Source organism: Gymnodraco acuticeps, unplaced genomic scaffold, assembly GCF_902827175.1.
Source record: "Gymnodraco acuticeps unplaced genomic scaffold, fGymAcu1.1, whole genome shotgun sequence".
In the NCBI taxonomy this organism is placed as follows: Eukaryota; Metazoa; Chordata; class Actinopteri; order Perciformes; family Bathydraconidae; genus Gymnodraco; species Gymnodraco acuticeps.
The window spans coordinates 716,598-729,769 of NW_022992126.1; the positions used below are offsets into that span (position 1 = coordinate 716,598).

The window sequence follows — 13,172 nt, forward strand, 5'->3', positions numbered from 1 at the left end:
GGTACACGGCTGTGAAGGTCGTTGCTGTGAAGGTCAGCTCGGATTATTTTGACTTCTCAGTGGTTCCCTCTTTCCAGCAGGCTAATAGTCCAGGCTGCAGGGGTCGTTTGTTAATGTCATTTCACACTCAGAAATCATCAGTTTAGTCAAGCTTCAGATAATTATGCTTTCATTAAACTTGATGCGCCTCATTTTGATTACAGCAGCTATTCTGCGAACAATTGTATTCGGTATTTGTGGATTACAGGGAATGACTTTTATATTGGAGTCATTAGTGCCTTTAATCAACTCCGTGGTGTTGTGCTCATAATGAAGTCGAGCCCTTATTACACCAAGTTTAATCAGTGCGTTTCTACACAAGCGAGGAATGTTAGGGGGGTGTTGCAGCCAGCATTCATTTGACTTGGCCTCCTCACTTCCAGCAGCAAAACAAATCAACAGTCATCAACATGCTCATCATCTTGCAAATAAAACACACACACACACACACTGTGGAGAGCTTGGGCAGAGAACAGTCCCCACACTGCCACCCTGTGTGCACCGGTGGCCTCATTTCAGATGAAAGAATTAGACTTTTCTTTTAATGTAAAAATCATTTATAATAGCTGCTTTATTGCACTACTGCTGTCATTTTGAGGATTTGAATATGTAATTGAAACCTTAACTCTGAGAGAAGCGATAAAGGACGAAACGTGTTCAAGATAAGTGTATCGATAAGCAATGATCTTGAATGTGTGTTGAAATGTCAGCTGTAGTGCAAACACTATAACAGAAAAGGAAGTTGTCCAATTTGAAGCCTAAAAGGGTGTTACTGGTATGGTCAGCATTGAAAGGAGGTTAAGTGTACAAGAACATAAGACCTGGATTCTTGTACTTTTATATTCACATACTAAAACAAAAAATGTAATTCAGCTAAAATATTGATGTGGAATATAGAAGAAGTTGAACATTCAGATCGTCAGCAAATGGTCTAAGCTGGAAAATGTTCGCTATATTCATGAAGTTTAAATAGTATGATAAGGGTTTTGTCTGAACAACCGGCTTCCTTTGTGTCTCTAACCAGGAGTGACGACGAGACCCTGCAGAAGAACAACGCCTTGAAGCAGGTTCGGGAGCTGCAGGCTCACCTCGCTGAGCTGCAGGAGGACCTGGAGTCGGAGAAGATGTGCCGGAGTAAAGCTGAAAAATTGAAGAGGGACCTGAGTGAAGAGCTCGAGGCCTTGAAGACGGAGTTGGAGGACACGCTGGACACCACCGCTGCCCAGCAGGAGCTCAGGTGCTCATTGAACGCTGCTTTATTAATGAAATAAAGGGGAACTCCACCGTTTTGACACATCAAAGCCTGATTACAGGTGTCGGGAGTCCTACTGCACATGGGTTAGGGTTAGGGACGTTTTGGGAAATGAGTGATGTCACTCTAATCATTGATTAGAGCTGAAAACTCCCAAGTTTAAAAATGTAACATATCTTTTAATGTGGACCTAGAAACAGGTGAGCCTAACACATCTACTGTATATACTGTAGCTGCAACTCATCCCAGATTGAGGACAATAGCTTAATGCTACATTAGCAGATATTAGCATAGGCAGCAGCTTGAGCAGCTTTAACTACTATTTTACAAACATGCATAGATTAGTTTACTAGTTCCAAGATCTTGTATTGTTTTATTTTCTCCTCTTTTACATGTCACAGTTATCCCCAACACTATAATACGCTCTTCTTTGTGTACAGTTATTTTTGTTAAGCCGACTATAGCAATGAGGCCTTGCCTGTTAAGATGTATTGTATCAAGGAGGGTGTCCTCTCCTATTAAAATTCTTTATTTTGTGTCTGCACTCCAGGTCCAAGCGGGAGCAAGAGGTGGCGGAGCTGAAGAAAGCCATAGATGATGAGACCAGAAACCACGAGGCCCAGATCCAGGAAGTGAGACAGAGGCACGGCACGGCGCTGGAAGAAGTGTCCGAACAGCTGGAACAGGCCAAGAGGGTGAGGGGCTCGTACCTGCTGACACTCGCAGAGCCTTTAGTCATCCCTTGTGTATCATATTTACACAGAACATGAAATGAAACTGGAAATGAACTGACGTGTATTTGTGCTGTGTGCAGTTCAAAGCCAACCTGGAGAAGAACAAGCAGAGTCTGGAGAGTGAGAACAAAGAGCTGGCTGTTGATGTGAAGAGTCTGCAGCAGCTGAAGGGAGAGTCCGAGCATAAGAGGAAGAAACTGGAGTCTCAGCTGCAGGAGTTCATGTCCAGGACCACCGAGGTAGAGAGGGTCAAGGCTGAGCTGTCGGAACGCTCACACAGACTGCAGGTAAACGCCTCCAGAGACAGAGACGTAGCCTCAGATGACTCTGGAAACACAAGCATTATTTGAAAGGGAATATTCATGGCACACTGGATTTGTTTATTGTGGTTTCATCATCTCCCAATTTGTCTTTTCTCAGACGGAGCTAGACAATGCGTCCGCTTTGCTGGAGGAGTCGGAGAAGAAGGGCGTCAAACTGGCCAAGGAAGCTGACAAACTGAACAGCAAACTGCAAGACTCTGAGGTGCGAAGACAGAAACAACATCAGACAAGTTTAAAGCTTCACTTGGTTTAGAATCAATGTTAAAGTTACATAAGGTGTCACATATTTGTCATTAAGTTTGAACAGCAGCGTTGTTCTTGATGCACATGAGAGCAACGCTTCAAGAATAATGTAGACAAATGAACAAGGTCCACAGGTGTTTTAAGGTAACCTTTGATCATGGCATACAGCTAATTGAACGAATTCTAATTCATTCAAAAATGGTTGCTTTGATCTCACCAATTAGCATCTGAAAGGTATTTGTTACTAAAATAACTTTCTGTAATGATCCTTTCTGGTGTAGGAGCTGCGTCAGGAGGAGACACGTCAGAAGCTGAACCTGAGCGGCCAGATCCGGCAGCTGGAGGTGGAGAGGAGCGCCCTGCTGGAGCAGCAGGAGGAGGACGAGGAGGCGCGACGCAACCTGGAGAAACAGCTGCAGACAGTGCAGGCTCAGGTGTGCCACCTCAGATATGTAGATATTCCTACACATACACATCTGAATGTCATAGGCACACACACATACTGTATGACTGATACTGGACTGCTGTTGATGTGCAGAGCAGCATGCAAACAGCTGTAAAGCAGTGAGACTCTGCAGCAAATGAAAGACAAGTGTCTGGAGGCAGATGTTTCTCAGTAGGGAACTGACATTTTACAGATACACTTATGTTCAATAGTTAAAGATTCATTATGCATCAGTAGCTGAGGTTTCTCATAGAATGAAAAATCAGCTCATCATTTCTCATTTGCCCCTCTTAACACCAACATTGCACACTGTGCTTCTGAACATTTCGCCAACACAAAAGGCCTTCATTAACATGATGAACTACTGTGTGATGATCACTTGTTGTAATCACATATGTGACCCGCTCTATCGAAATCAGTCGGAAGTCGCAACGGCTCATTTCAAAATAAACGTGGATTTGCGTGTTTTGTTTGATTTCAATTAAACAAAGTCTTGGCTTTCAGAATATTAAACTTGTTTCGGCAAATTCAGATGATAAATACAGCTTTGAAGCTTGTGACGGCATAATTACAAGCGGAGAACGGAGTAACTTGACGTCACAGCAGGCATAAGAACAGCCGGTGTTTCTCGTGAGTGTTTTCCCCGAGAAACAAACACAATACACACAAATGCAAAAATACACGTACACACACACTCGCGAGCTTCCCCCAGACCAGCAATCCAAACGAAAATATCTTCCCTCCGTAGTATTTTGATCATTTGCTCCGCTAATAATCAATCAGATCGATGGATTCCAGAAAAGAGGAAACTTTGAAGGCCTTTTTCTCAAAATGATGACTCGTGACAGTCATTATATAATGTGACATATTTTTGCTTAATATTTAGAGTATAAAAACAATCCTGATAGAATCAGAAAGCTAGGACTCTCCTCTTTCCAACAATGTATACAACTCAAAATGTGTCTTCGGGTCAATGCGACTGATTTCGATGGAGCAGGTCACATATTATCTTTTCATGAACTCACTGATTTGAAAAATGCCTTCCTCTAGCTGTTTGAGACGAAGAAGAAGCTAGATGAAGATGTGGGGTCACTGGAGGGCCTGGAGGAAGTGAAGAGAAAACTCCAGAAGGACATGGAGCTGACCACCCAGCGCCTGGAGGAGAAGACCATGTCCATGGATAAGATGGAGAAGACCAAGAACCGCCTGCAGCAGGAGCTGGACGACCTGATGGTGGACCTGGACCACCAGAGACAGATCGTCTCCAGCCTTGAAAAAAAACAAAAGAAGTTTGACCAGGTACACTCGACCAACTGATGTTTCAGTAATGTTAGTTTCACGATTTAGATTTACATCAGTGTATTGAGGGTCCTTTTCTTTTTCTACACTAGCTGCTTGCTGAAGAGAAGACCATCTCTGCTCGGTACGCTGAGGAGCGAGACCGCGCGGAGGCCGAGGCCCGAGAGAAGGACACCAAGGCTCTGTCCATGGCCCGCGCTCTGGAGGAGGCCCTGGAGGCCAAGGAGGAGCTGGAGAGGTTCAACAAGCAGCTCCGCGCTGAGATGGAGGACCTGATGAGCTCCAAGGACGACGTGGGGAAGAATGTGAGTGACCTTTGACCCCTTAAATGACTGCTAAATGCCAAATGAAATTCCATTTTCTTCAAAGCAGAGAGGCGTTACAAATGTAATCTATTTGGATTTCATTTACAGCTGAATTGATATTGTAGCTGCCAGGTCTAACTAAAGAGTATAGTATGATCAACCAGGGTAGTTTTCATTTCAAACCTTTATTTAACCAGGTGAATCCCATTGAGATCATTGATCTGTTTTTCAAGGGAGACCTGCTGCAAGTAGGTTCCACATGAAGACATATAAACATAAAACAACAGAAGAAAAAAAAGGACATCATACAGCATATTTACAGCGACTACAGTTTACATAGCTACTGACATTTACAGGTTCCAACAGTTTCCGATTGGATAGCATCTTTCCGTGCTTTAAAAACATGTAATGAAACCAAATTGCTCAGTTTCCATTCTTTTTGCAGACTGTTCCAAGTTAGAGGAGCTGCGCACCTAAAAGCTTTCGTCCCTAAGACAGTCCTAGCACTTGGCACATTTAATAAAACCACAGCATGAGATCTCAGGCAGTAGCTACTTTCAATTCGCCGTGTGATCAGAGAGCCGATGTTAGATGATAGTTTACCTAAGATGGCTTTGTAGATGAACATGTACCAGTGACTGAGCCTACGTACAGTAAGTGAAGGCAAGCCTGCTCTGGCATACAGGCTACAGTGATGAGTTAATACTTTACAGTTAGTTTAAATGTTTGTCATAAAACTCTTAAAGATTATTCTTCCTTCTTGAAATCCTCTCAGGGTTTTCTCAGGATCTTTGCTCCTGCCTCTCTTGCTCATGTTACTGTTTTCCCTGTCGGTGCATCCAGGTGCATGAACTGGAGAAGTCCAAGCGGACGCTGGAGCAGCAGGTGGAGGAGATGAGAACTCAGCTGGAGGAGTTGGAGGACGAGCTGCAGGCCACAGAGGACGCCAAGCTGCGCCTGGAGGTCAACATGCAGGCCATGAAGGCCCAGTTTGAGCGAGACCTGACGGCCAGAGACGAGCAGGGAGAGGAGAAGAAGAGGTCGCTCGTCAAGCAGGTACACGGGGCACACAGAGATGACCTGGCAGTTTGTATCAGGTGTTTTACACCGAGTGCTGAAACACTTGGTCCAACCTGCCATGCCGTGTTGTTTTACTTCTCCAGGTGCGCGAGATGGAGGCAGAGTTGGAGGACGAGAGGAAGCAGAGAACTCTGGCCGTGGCCGCCAAGAAGAAGCTGGAGATGGACCTGAACGAGCTGGAAGGGCAGATCCAGGCCGCCAACAAAGGCAGGGACGAGGCTGTCAAACAACTCAAAAAACTACAGGTACACACACACATGTACACAGGTCAGATTATGAGTATAGGAATTTATAGAGAAGAACAACTGAACCTCATTACTGTTAAGAAAACAGTAAATAATCCCGTTTAAGACAAGGTTATAATTCTTTGTCTTACTTCTATTTGGATAATCATGCTCTTAGCTTGCGTGATGCTTTGGGGGAGCTAACAGCAAGTACTTTTTTGCTACGGCGTCAGTGAGTTAGCTGTCGACCATAACGTGAGCCTTATTTTTAGCCTATACATTTTTACGTTTTACATTACTTTGACACTGAAGGACGTGTGGTTTCTCTGGTCATTTCTGTTATAAGTGGCTCCTCTCAATGATTTCTAAGCAGGCTGTTTATTCACAATGGGTATTATAGATAAGTATAAGTAAGTCAGAAACAAAAATAAATGTATGATGCCTATGTGCTCTGATTGAATTGAAGGGTCTCAGATTACCCTAATGGGCTCTGTTAGCCGCGTGTCAGCTGCTGTTATTACTGCTGACCGTGTTGACAAGCCAAATCAGATCAATGAAACTAACTAACTGACTTCCTGTTATTTTTACGCTGGTATGCACTTGTATACCTCAGAGTGTAAAAGCCCCTGGCCTGAGTGGTCCCTGTCCTGCTGAGTCAGCGTTTGACTCTCTGCTCCTCCCTGTCTCTGCAGGCTCAGACGAAGGACTATCAGAGGGAGCTGGAGGAGGCCAGAGCCTCCAGGGACGAGATCTTCACCCAGTCCAAGGAGAACGAGAAGAAACTCAAGGGCCTGGAAGCTGAGATCCTACAGCTGCAGGAGGTCATGCTCCAGATTATTCATTTCATGTCAAATGTATTAAATTAGAGATCAGATCATGTCTGATAAAACCTGTGTAAGATGTCTTTTATTAATGACAGGCAAAGTGACTTATACAGGGTTCTTACGGTCATTCAAAACCTGGAAAAGTCATGGAAATTCAAAATGCTAATTCCAGGCCCTGGAAAAGTTATGGAAAACAATATTTTTCCCAAAGTTTTGGAAAAGTCATGGAAATGTAACCAAAGTTGCATCAAATATAATTTGTATTTTATCTAATCGCCGAAATAGTAATACTATAATGATAATAAATACTGTATCGTATAGTGATGAAACGTAAAATAGCATTTAACGGTCGAGGTATTTTGCTGGTGAGAGGTTTTAGTTGCTTTAGCCTGTAGAAGCTAGTAAGCCTACTATTTGATTTGTTTTAGATAGGCACAACATGTTTCAGATGCAGACCTTATTTTTCTGTTCCATGTTCAAATAAACCATTTTCAGTGGTACCGCTGAGAGACTAATTTTTTTGGTCATGGAAAATTAGGTAAAGGTCATGGAGAAGTCATGGGAAATCATTTGTGAAAAAGTGTATGAACCCTGCTTATACTATGTATTCACTTTTCATCAGTTCCAGTCAGACTTCATTTCAGTTTTTTTGTGGAAAAAGATCTTCTCTGTTCTGATCCTCATGTGTTGTTGTGTTGTTGTGTTGTTTGTGTAGGACCACGCAGCATCAGAGAGGGCCCGCCGACATGCTGAGCAGGAGAGGGACGAGCTGGCTGATGAGATCTCCAACAGCGCTTCTGGAAAGTCAGTGTCTCTGTTTCTACTGATATTTGAAAAATGTGTGTTCACATTCATTTTTGAACAACCAGTGTATTTTTACACATCATCTGGTCATCTTTTTAAAAAATAAGATAGCTTAAATGTCCACTTTATTTTATAGACTGCTGTAAGGAAAGTATTTGGGTTAAACATGGAATTCAGCAATCGGTGTACATCAGTCAATCGGTAAAAGCCTGTCTCTCAGAGTGTGATAAATGGGATATAATAAACCATGCAACATTAGTCAATATATTATGCTCTTTTTTCCAACCCTGCCTGTATGAATTATGTTGGAAAGGTATTAAATCTCCCCTTCAGGATTCCTGCATGTCTCATTCATAAAATGTGTGTGTCAGGTCTTCGCTGCTGGAGGAGAAGAGGAGGATGGAGGCGCGTATCACCCAGCTGGAGGAGGAGCTGGAGGAGGAGCAGGGCAACATGGAGCTGCTCAATGACCGCTTCAGGAAGTCCTGCCTCCAGGTACACTGCACATGAGACAACAGGAAGTTTCATGAAGCTGCTTGCTTTAATGTTTCAAAAGAAAATAAACACACACAACATGTTAACTGACGTCCATCAGCAAACACCCTCATGCACTGACCGTTCTTCAGTAAAGGTGTAACTCTCAATACATCGGTTCCCATGGTGCATCTACCCGACCCTCTCTCCTCTCTCTCTCAGGTCGACAACCTGAGCACGGAGCTGACCGCAGAACGCAGCACCGCACAGAAGAGTGAGAACGCTCGGCAACAGATGGAGCGGCAGAACAAGGTCTCATATACTTTGTTAAACTCACTCGCATATATGGTATATAATCTACCCAAAAGTCAGGTGTTATGTTTGTAAGTAGGTATGTATATTTGATCATATTTAATGTTCATGATTCTAACATTTACATATTATAAACGCAGGATTTGAAAGGCAAGCTGGCAGAGCTGGAGGCGACTGTCAAGTTAAAGTTCAAGGCGTCCATCACTGCCCTGGAGGCCAAGATCCTGCAGCTGGAGGAGCAGATGGAGCAGGAGGCAAAGTATGAGACGAACTCATCACTACACCATGTCAGAGAGGAAATGTTGCATCCATTTGAGGAGAAAGATGGATAGATAGATACTTTATTGATCCCAATTTGGGAAATCCTTTCGTCAGAGAAGCAGAAGTGTGTTCAGACATTCAAATAAAAAACTGGAAAAGAGAAAAAGATGATTATATATATTTTCAACAACAATTAATCATCCCAACATGTATTTAAAGACATTAAGGCTGCTAGTTAGAGATGTGTCTGCTCTTGCTACATTCATTATGTACAGGATGTAATGTGTCCTGTCTGTTTGAACTTGCAGGGAGAGAGCAGCAGCCAACAAGATTGTCCGTCGCACGGAGAAAAAACTGAAGGAGGTGATGATGCAGGTGGAGGATGAGCGTCGTCATGCCGACCAATACAAGGAGCAGGTATTGCGTAATGAGAGTTAAAGTGTATTTTCACTCAGGAGGGTAAACCGGCCAACCATCAACCGCTCTCTGTGTCCGCCTGTTTCCCCATGTGTCCGTCAGATGGAGAAAGCCAACTCTCGCATGAAGCAGCTGAAGCGTCAGCTGGAGGAGGCGGAGGAGGAGGCGACCCGCGCCAACGCCACCCGCAGGAAGCTGCAGCGGGAGCTAGACGACGCCACGGAGGGCAGCGAGGGGCTCACCCGGGAGGTCAACTCCCTCAAGAACCGCCTCCGGTAGGGAGAGGCAACGTGCACTGCCACAAAAAATAAATGATCTGATAAAGTCACAACATTAAAGTTAGATGGAATCAAATAAATAAACTGTGTGAAAATATTAACTCTTGACATAAAGTAGTTTGGTTTGCTATTTTAGTGGCACTGGTGTCCAGTTATACCATTTTGATCTAGTTTTAGCTTGTGTATGTATTTGCAAGGCTTACCTTACGTGTGTCAGGTTGAATAGGGAATAAATAGTTAGGCATTTAGTGAAACACAGACACACTTATATGGAGCCAGGAGGCGCTAACCTTAGCATGGCGATAAGTCTCACAACAGCTAGCCTGACTCTCTCGCAAGTTTAACAATATCAATACCTATATTCTCTAATGTCATCTTGTTTGTTTAATCCGTACCCAGCAAGTACAAAGCCTATTCTGGCCATGTGTCATACTGTATGTACAGAATAGTTCCAACATGTTACTCTTTTGATGGATTAAACAAGCAAGATGCAACAAGCCCCAGTGAGCTCTAGAGGTTCTGCTACCTAGATTTTATAACTTTGAGTCAGGCTAGCAGTTTCCCCCCACTTCCATTCTTTATGCTAAGCTAACTACCTCCTTGCCACACAGACACAAACAAATGTTGAACTACTTGTTGAAGCATCAGAGGTTTAAGTTTGTCTTCTTCGCTCCTCCCAGGCGTGGGGGTCCGGTCAGCAGCTTCTCCTCCAACCGCTCGGGCCGCCGCAACCTCAACTTGGACGGAGCCTCCGTCGACATGTCGGACGACGACGCCGACAGCCGCGCCGGAGACTTCAACGACACGCAACCCACTAACGCCGAGTAAACACAGAAACACAGAGACCCTCTCATTCCTCGCCCCCCTGGCCTCTTCACTCACCTCCACCTCACCACCTGCGCTTAGTTCTCCCCCCAGATAGATCCATGGCGTCACCATCCTCTTCCTCACTTCAAACCCCTGACTGGACAGACGGTTGGAGCGATGATTTTTGGTCACGCTGGGTGGAGTCCGCCTGTCAGCCCTTTTTGTATCGGTTAACACTGCAGGGAAAATCCATCGCCCTCCCCTGACGCCACGTCTCCTGTCCTGGAGGGTCTCAGGGGCCACGGACAACTCTGCCTTACTCCGTTCTCCTCCGGCAAGCTGCCAGTCCTGGCTCGACTCTCGGCCATGTATCATCTCAGCGTCACGACGAAACACTCATCCCATCATCAGGCCCGAAGTTATCTGCTTATTGAGAAATGAAGCTTAGGTGCAAAGTGCTTTTTATATAAAACAGTAGGTGGAGGCTGTGTACACACATGTAACGTATGTGAACGCACCCCATACTGGAAATGTAGGACTTCAACGAAGCGTGTTTCACTCTGGTGTTTTAAGTGTTCTGCTCACTAGTTGTGTAAAAGCCATCTTTCCCCACTCACTCCCTCCTCTCAGTCCAAGGTCAGCGTGTCCTTGGGTCGCCTCACCGGCTGCTTTTGTTGCATGAGTTTCCTTCTGATGACCGGACAGCGTCTACAGGAACAGCAAACACCTCGGGACATGCAATAGAAGAGAGCCGACTCTAAATTGTAAGTGTATTACTGTGAAAAAGTGTTTGTTGCTTCATCTCAACTTTAAACGAAAGAATGTGTCGCTGGGTTTTAACTAGAAATCTCATAACTCATAGGGGTTAACACATTCTGTAATATGCTCTAATGTGGATGGTGAGAAAGATGCTGGAAAATGCACGGAAATATATTAAAAAATGTAACTGGAAACACAGAACAAAAAAGGCTCTTACTGGAAGCACTAGAGGCTAAACAGGTGGTTTGATTAGAAATGCTGACCGTTTGAAACGTAGTGAGAATATTTTCAGAGTTCGTGCCGGACCCCAGTTTGGACTCACTCAATTAAACTACAGAGCTGAAGCATGAGTTTTTCTGTAAAAGAATTACCTGCCAATCTTTTAAGGATTTGAATTACCTTCAGTCTTTCCAAAGACTAATGTCAATATGGATGAAAGAAATAACAAAGAAATTCAATTGAACAGTTTTAACGGTTTTCCCCAAGTTGTCACACATTCATAAAGGTCTGCAACAAATGATGTTATATTTTTTCATATTAAATTATTTTATATTTTCATACATCCTTGAGAAGTTCAAAAAGACATGCAGACTTGCAGTATGGATAGAACATTTGGAAACAAATGGAAATGCTCCATGAGATGCATCCCTTTGGATTCGATCCATCATAAATCCAAAACATTTAAAGAGAGACTCCATCAATAAACCGTATTCATCTTTTATTCAAGTGTATCTTTCTAGGGACTTCAAGGACTCATCCATGCTGCTAAAAAGTTTAAAGAAAACATTTGTTTGTGTGACAGACAGAATATTTTTCCTCCAGTTAGAAGTCTCTTTGGGATTTTAGGAGTGCTCTTAGGGATTGATCTGTAATAACTTTTCAGAAAAACGCTCCACTCTGTGCCTCAAATGTAACGTGACCCAATACCAACAAACATGGACTGCTTTGTGCCATGGTTCTGAGTTGAAGCCTCCCTACTCCTGACAGCCCTGATACATTAAGCACTCAGTACCCACAGGTGATGGACGGCTGAAAAATGGTGTTACCCTTAATTAACAGTTAAACCACTACAGTGTAAAAAAACACCCATATCCATCCATCAACCTTAGTTTCTTTATCATGAGTCAGCAGATTAGGATGTCGACAGCGGACTTCTCTGCCCTTCTCCTAAATGTAAACAGTATGTTTCTTTAAGAGTGCCTTAGACACTAAATAGGAACATAGCAGTGATTTCAGTACAGAAAGATTAAACAGGTAAACCAATGAGAACTTCAACGATTAAACTTTTTTCTTTCTTTTGTATTTTTGCTGTGCTTCATATCATACCCGCTGTGTACCTCCGTGTTCATAATAAACTCCTAGCTTCAGTGTTTAGGTCAGATCAGTATTACAGTATCTTTACAGTGAGCAGCAGCTGGATTCCCCAATGACTTCTGCACTGAGATTTAAAGTAACCTCTCAGTGCTGAAGTCATTGAAGGGAAGTGACGCTCTGCACAGGATATTGGTTGTTATTTGGTTTAAAGCTTTAACATTCACAAGTAGTTAACTCGTTTTTATTTTTATCATTATTATTATTATCCAGCTGGCTGTTGACAACCAGGCATCCAATTGCAAATACTCCCATCATTTTTATTTCTTGTATACCTGTATTTCTAGACGGTAATTTTTTTGTTCTGTTTGTTTTGTAAAAGGAAAATAAAGCATATTCATTGTAGCCGTGACTGAGCTGTTTTGTTTGGGAGAGGGGAAGGGGGGGTTTATAGTTAATAGTATGTTGAAAAAGTTATTTTATAAAATGTCAAAACATATAAAAAGTAATAGTATGTCGGCAATATGAAGTCATTGTATGTCAAAAACATTTAATAATTCATAGTATGTCGAAAATAGGAAGAAAGAGTTATAGTATGGTGAAAAAATATGAAAACGTCAGAAATATGAAAGGTGGTCATATGCTATGTCAAACAAATAATGAAATAAATCATAGCATAGTATGTCCTAAAAATATCATGAAAGTCAGTCTAGCGTGTCGAAACATAGGACAAATGTATATAGCATGTTGAATATATCATGAAAAAGTGGACAAATATCAAAGATATAATATATCGAAAATGAGGCAAAAGTCTCAGTAAAGTTTATTGAAAAATGTAATAATATATATTTAGCAAATATTTAGCCTGTCGAAAATATGAAAAAAGATAGAATAGGCTATAAAAGTCATTGTAAAGTATGTCAAAAGCAAAAACATTAAAGCAAAAATGAATGACTAATACTCACAAGTTTCTTGTGTGCA

General features: G+C 42.7%; 1 protein-coding gene across 5 annotated transcripts in view; it reads left to right on the forward strand.

Annotated features, from left to right (window-relative positions):
* LOC117537959 (myosin-10) overlaps positions 1-12,596 on the forward strand; it is a 60,877-nt gene extending 48,281 nt beyond the window's left edge. For all 5 annotated transcript variants that reach the window (XM_034203418.1, XM_034203422.1, XM_034203421.1 and 2 more), the window contains 17 exons: positions 1,064-1,276; positions 1,842-1,986; positions 2,106-2,312; positions 2,446-2,550; positions 2,873-3,025; positions 4,087-4,335; positions 4,428-4,640; positions 5,484-5,696; positions 5,804-5,965; positions 6,637-6,765; positions 7,484-7,572; positions 7,944-8,067; positions 8,269-8,358; positions 8,499-8,617; positions 8,928-9,036; positions 9,139-9,311; positions 9,995-12,596. In XM_034203418.1, the coding sequence (XP_034059309.1) occupies positions 1,064-1,276; positions 1,842-1,986; positions 2,106-2,312; positions 2,446-2,550; positions 2,873-3,025; positions 4,087-4,335; positions 4,428-4,640; positions 5,484-5,696; positions 5,804-5,965; positions 6,637-6,765; positions 7,484-7,572; positions 7,944-8,067; positions 8,269-8,358; positions 8,499-8,617; positions 8,928-9,036; positions 9,139-9,311; positions 9,995-10,142 (2,641 nt within the window). In that variant the 3' untranslated portion in view covers positions 10,143-12,596. The remainder of the gene's footprint in view (positions 1-1,063; positions 1,277-1,841; positions 1,987-2,105; positions 2,313-2,445; positions 2,551-2,872; positions 3,026-4,086; positions 4,336-4,427; positions 4,641-5,483; positions 5,697-5,803; positions 5,966-6,636; positions 6,766-7,483; positions 7,573-7,943; positions 8,068-8,268; positions 8,359-8,498; positions 8,618-8,927; positions 9,037-9,138; positions 9,312-9,994) is intronic.
* Positions 12,597-13,172: the final 576 nt, after the last annotated feature.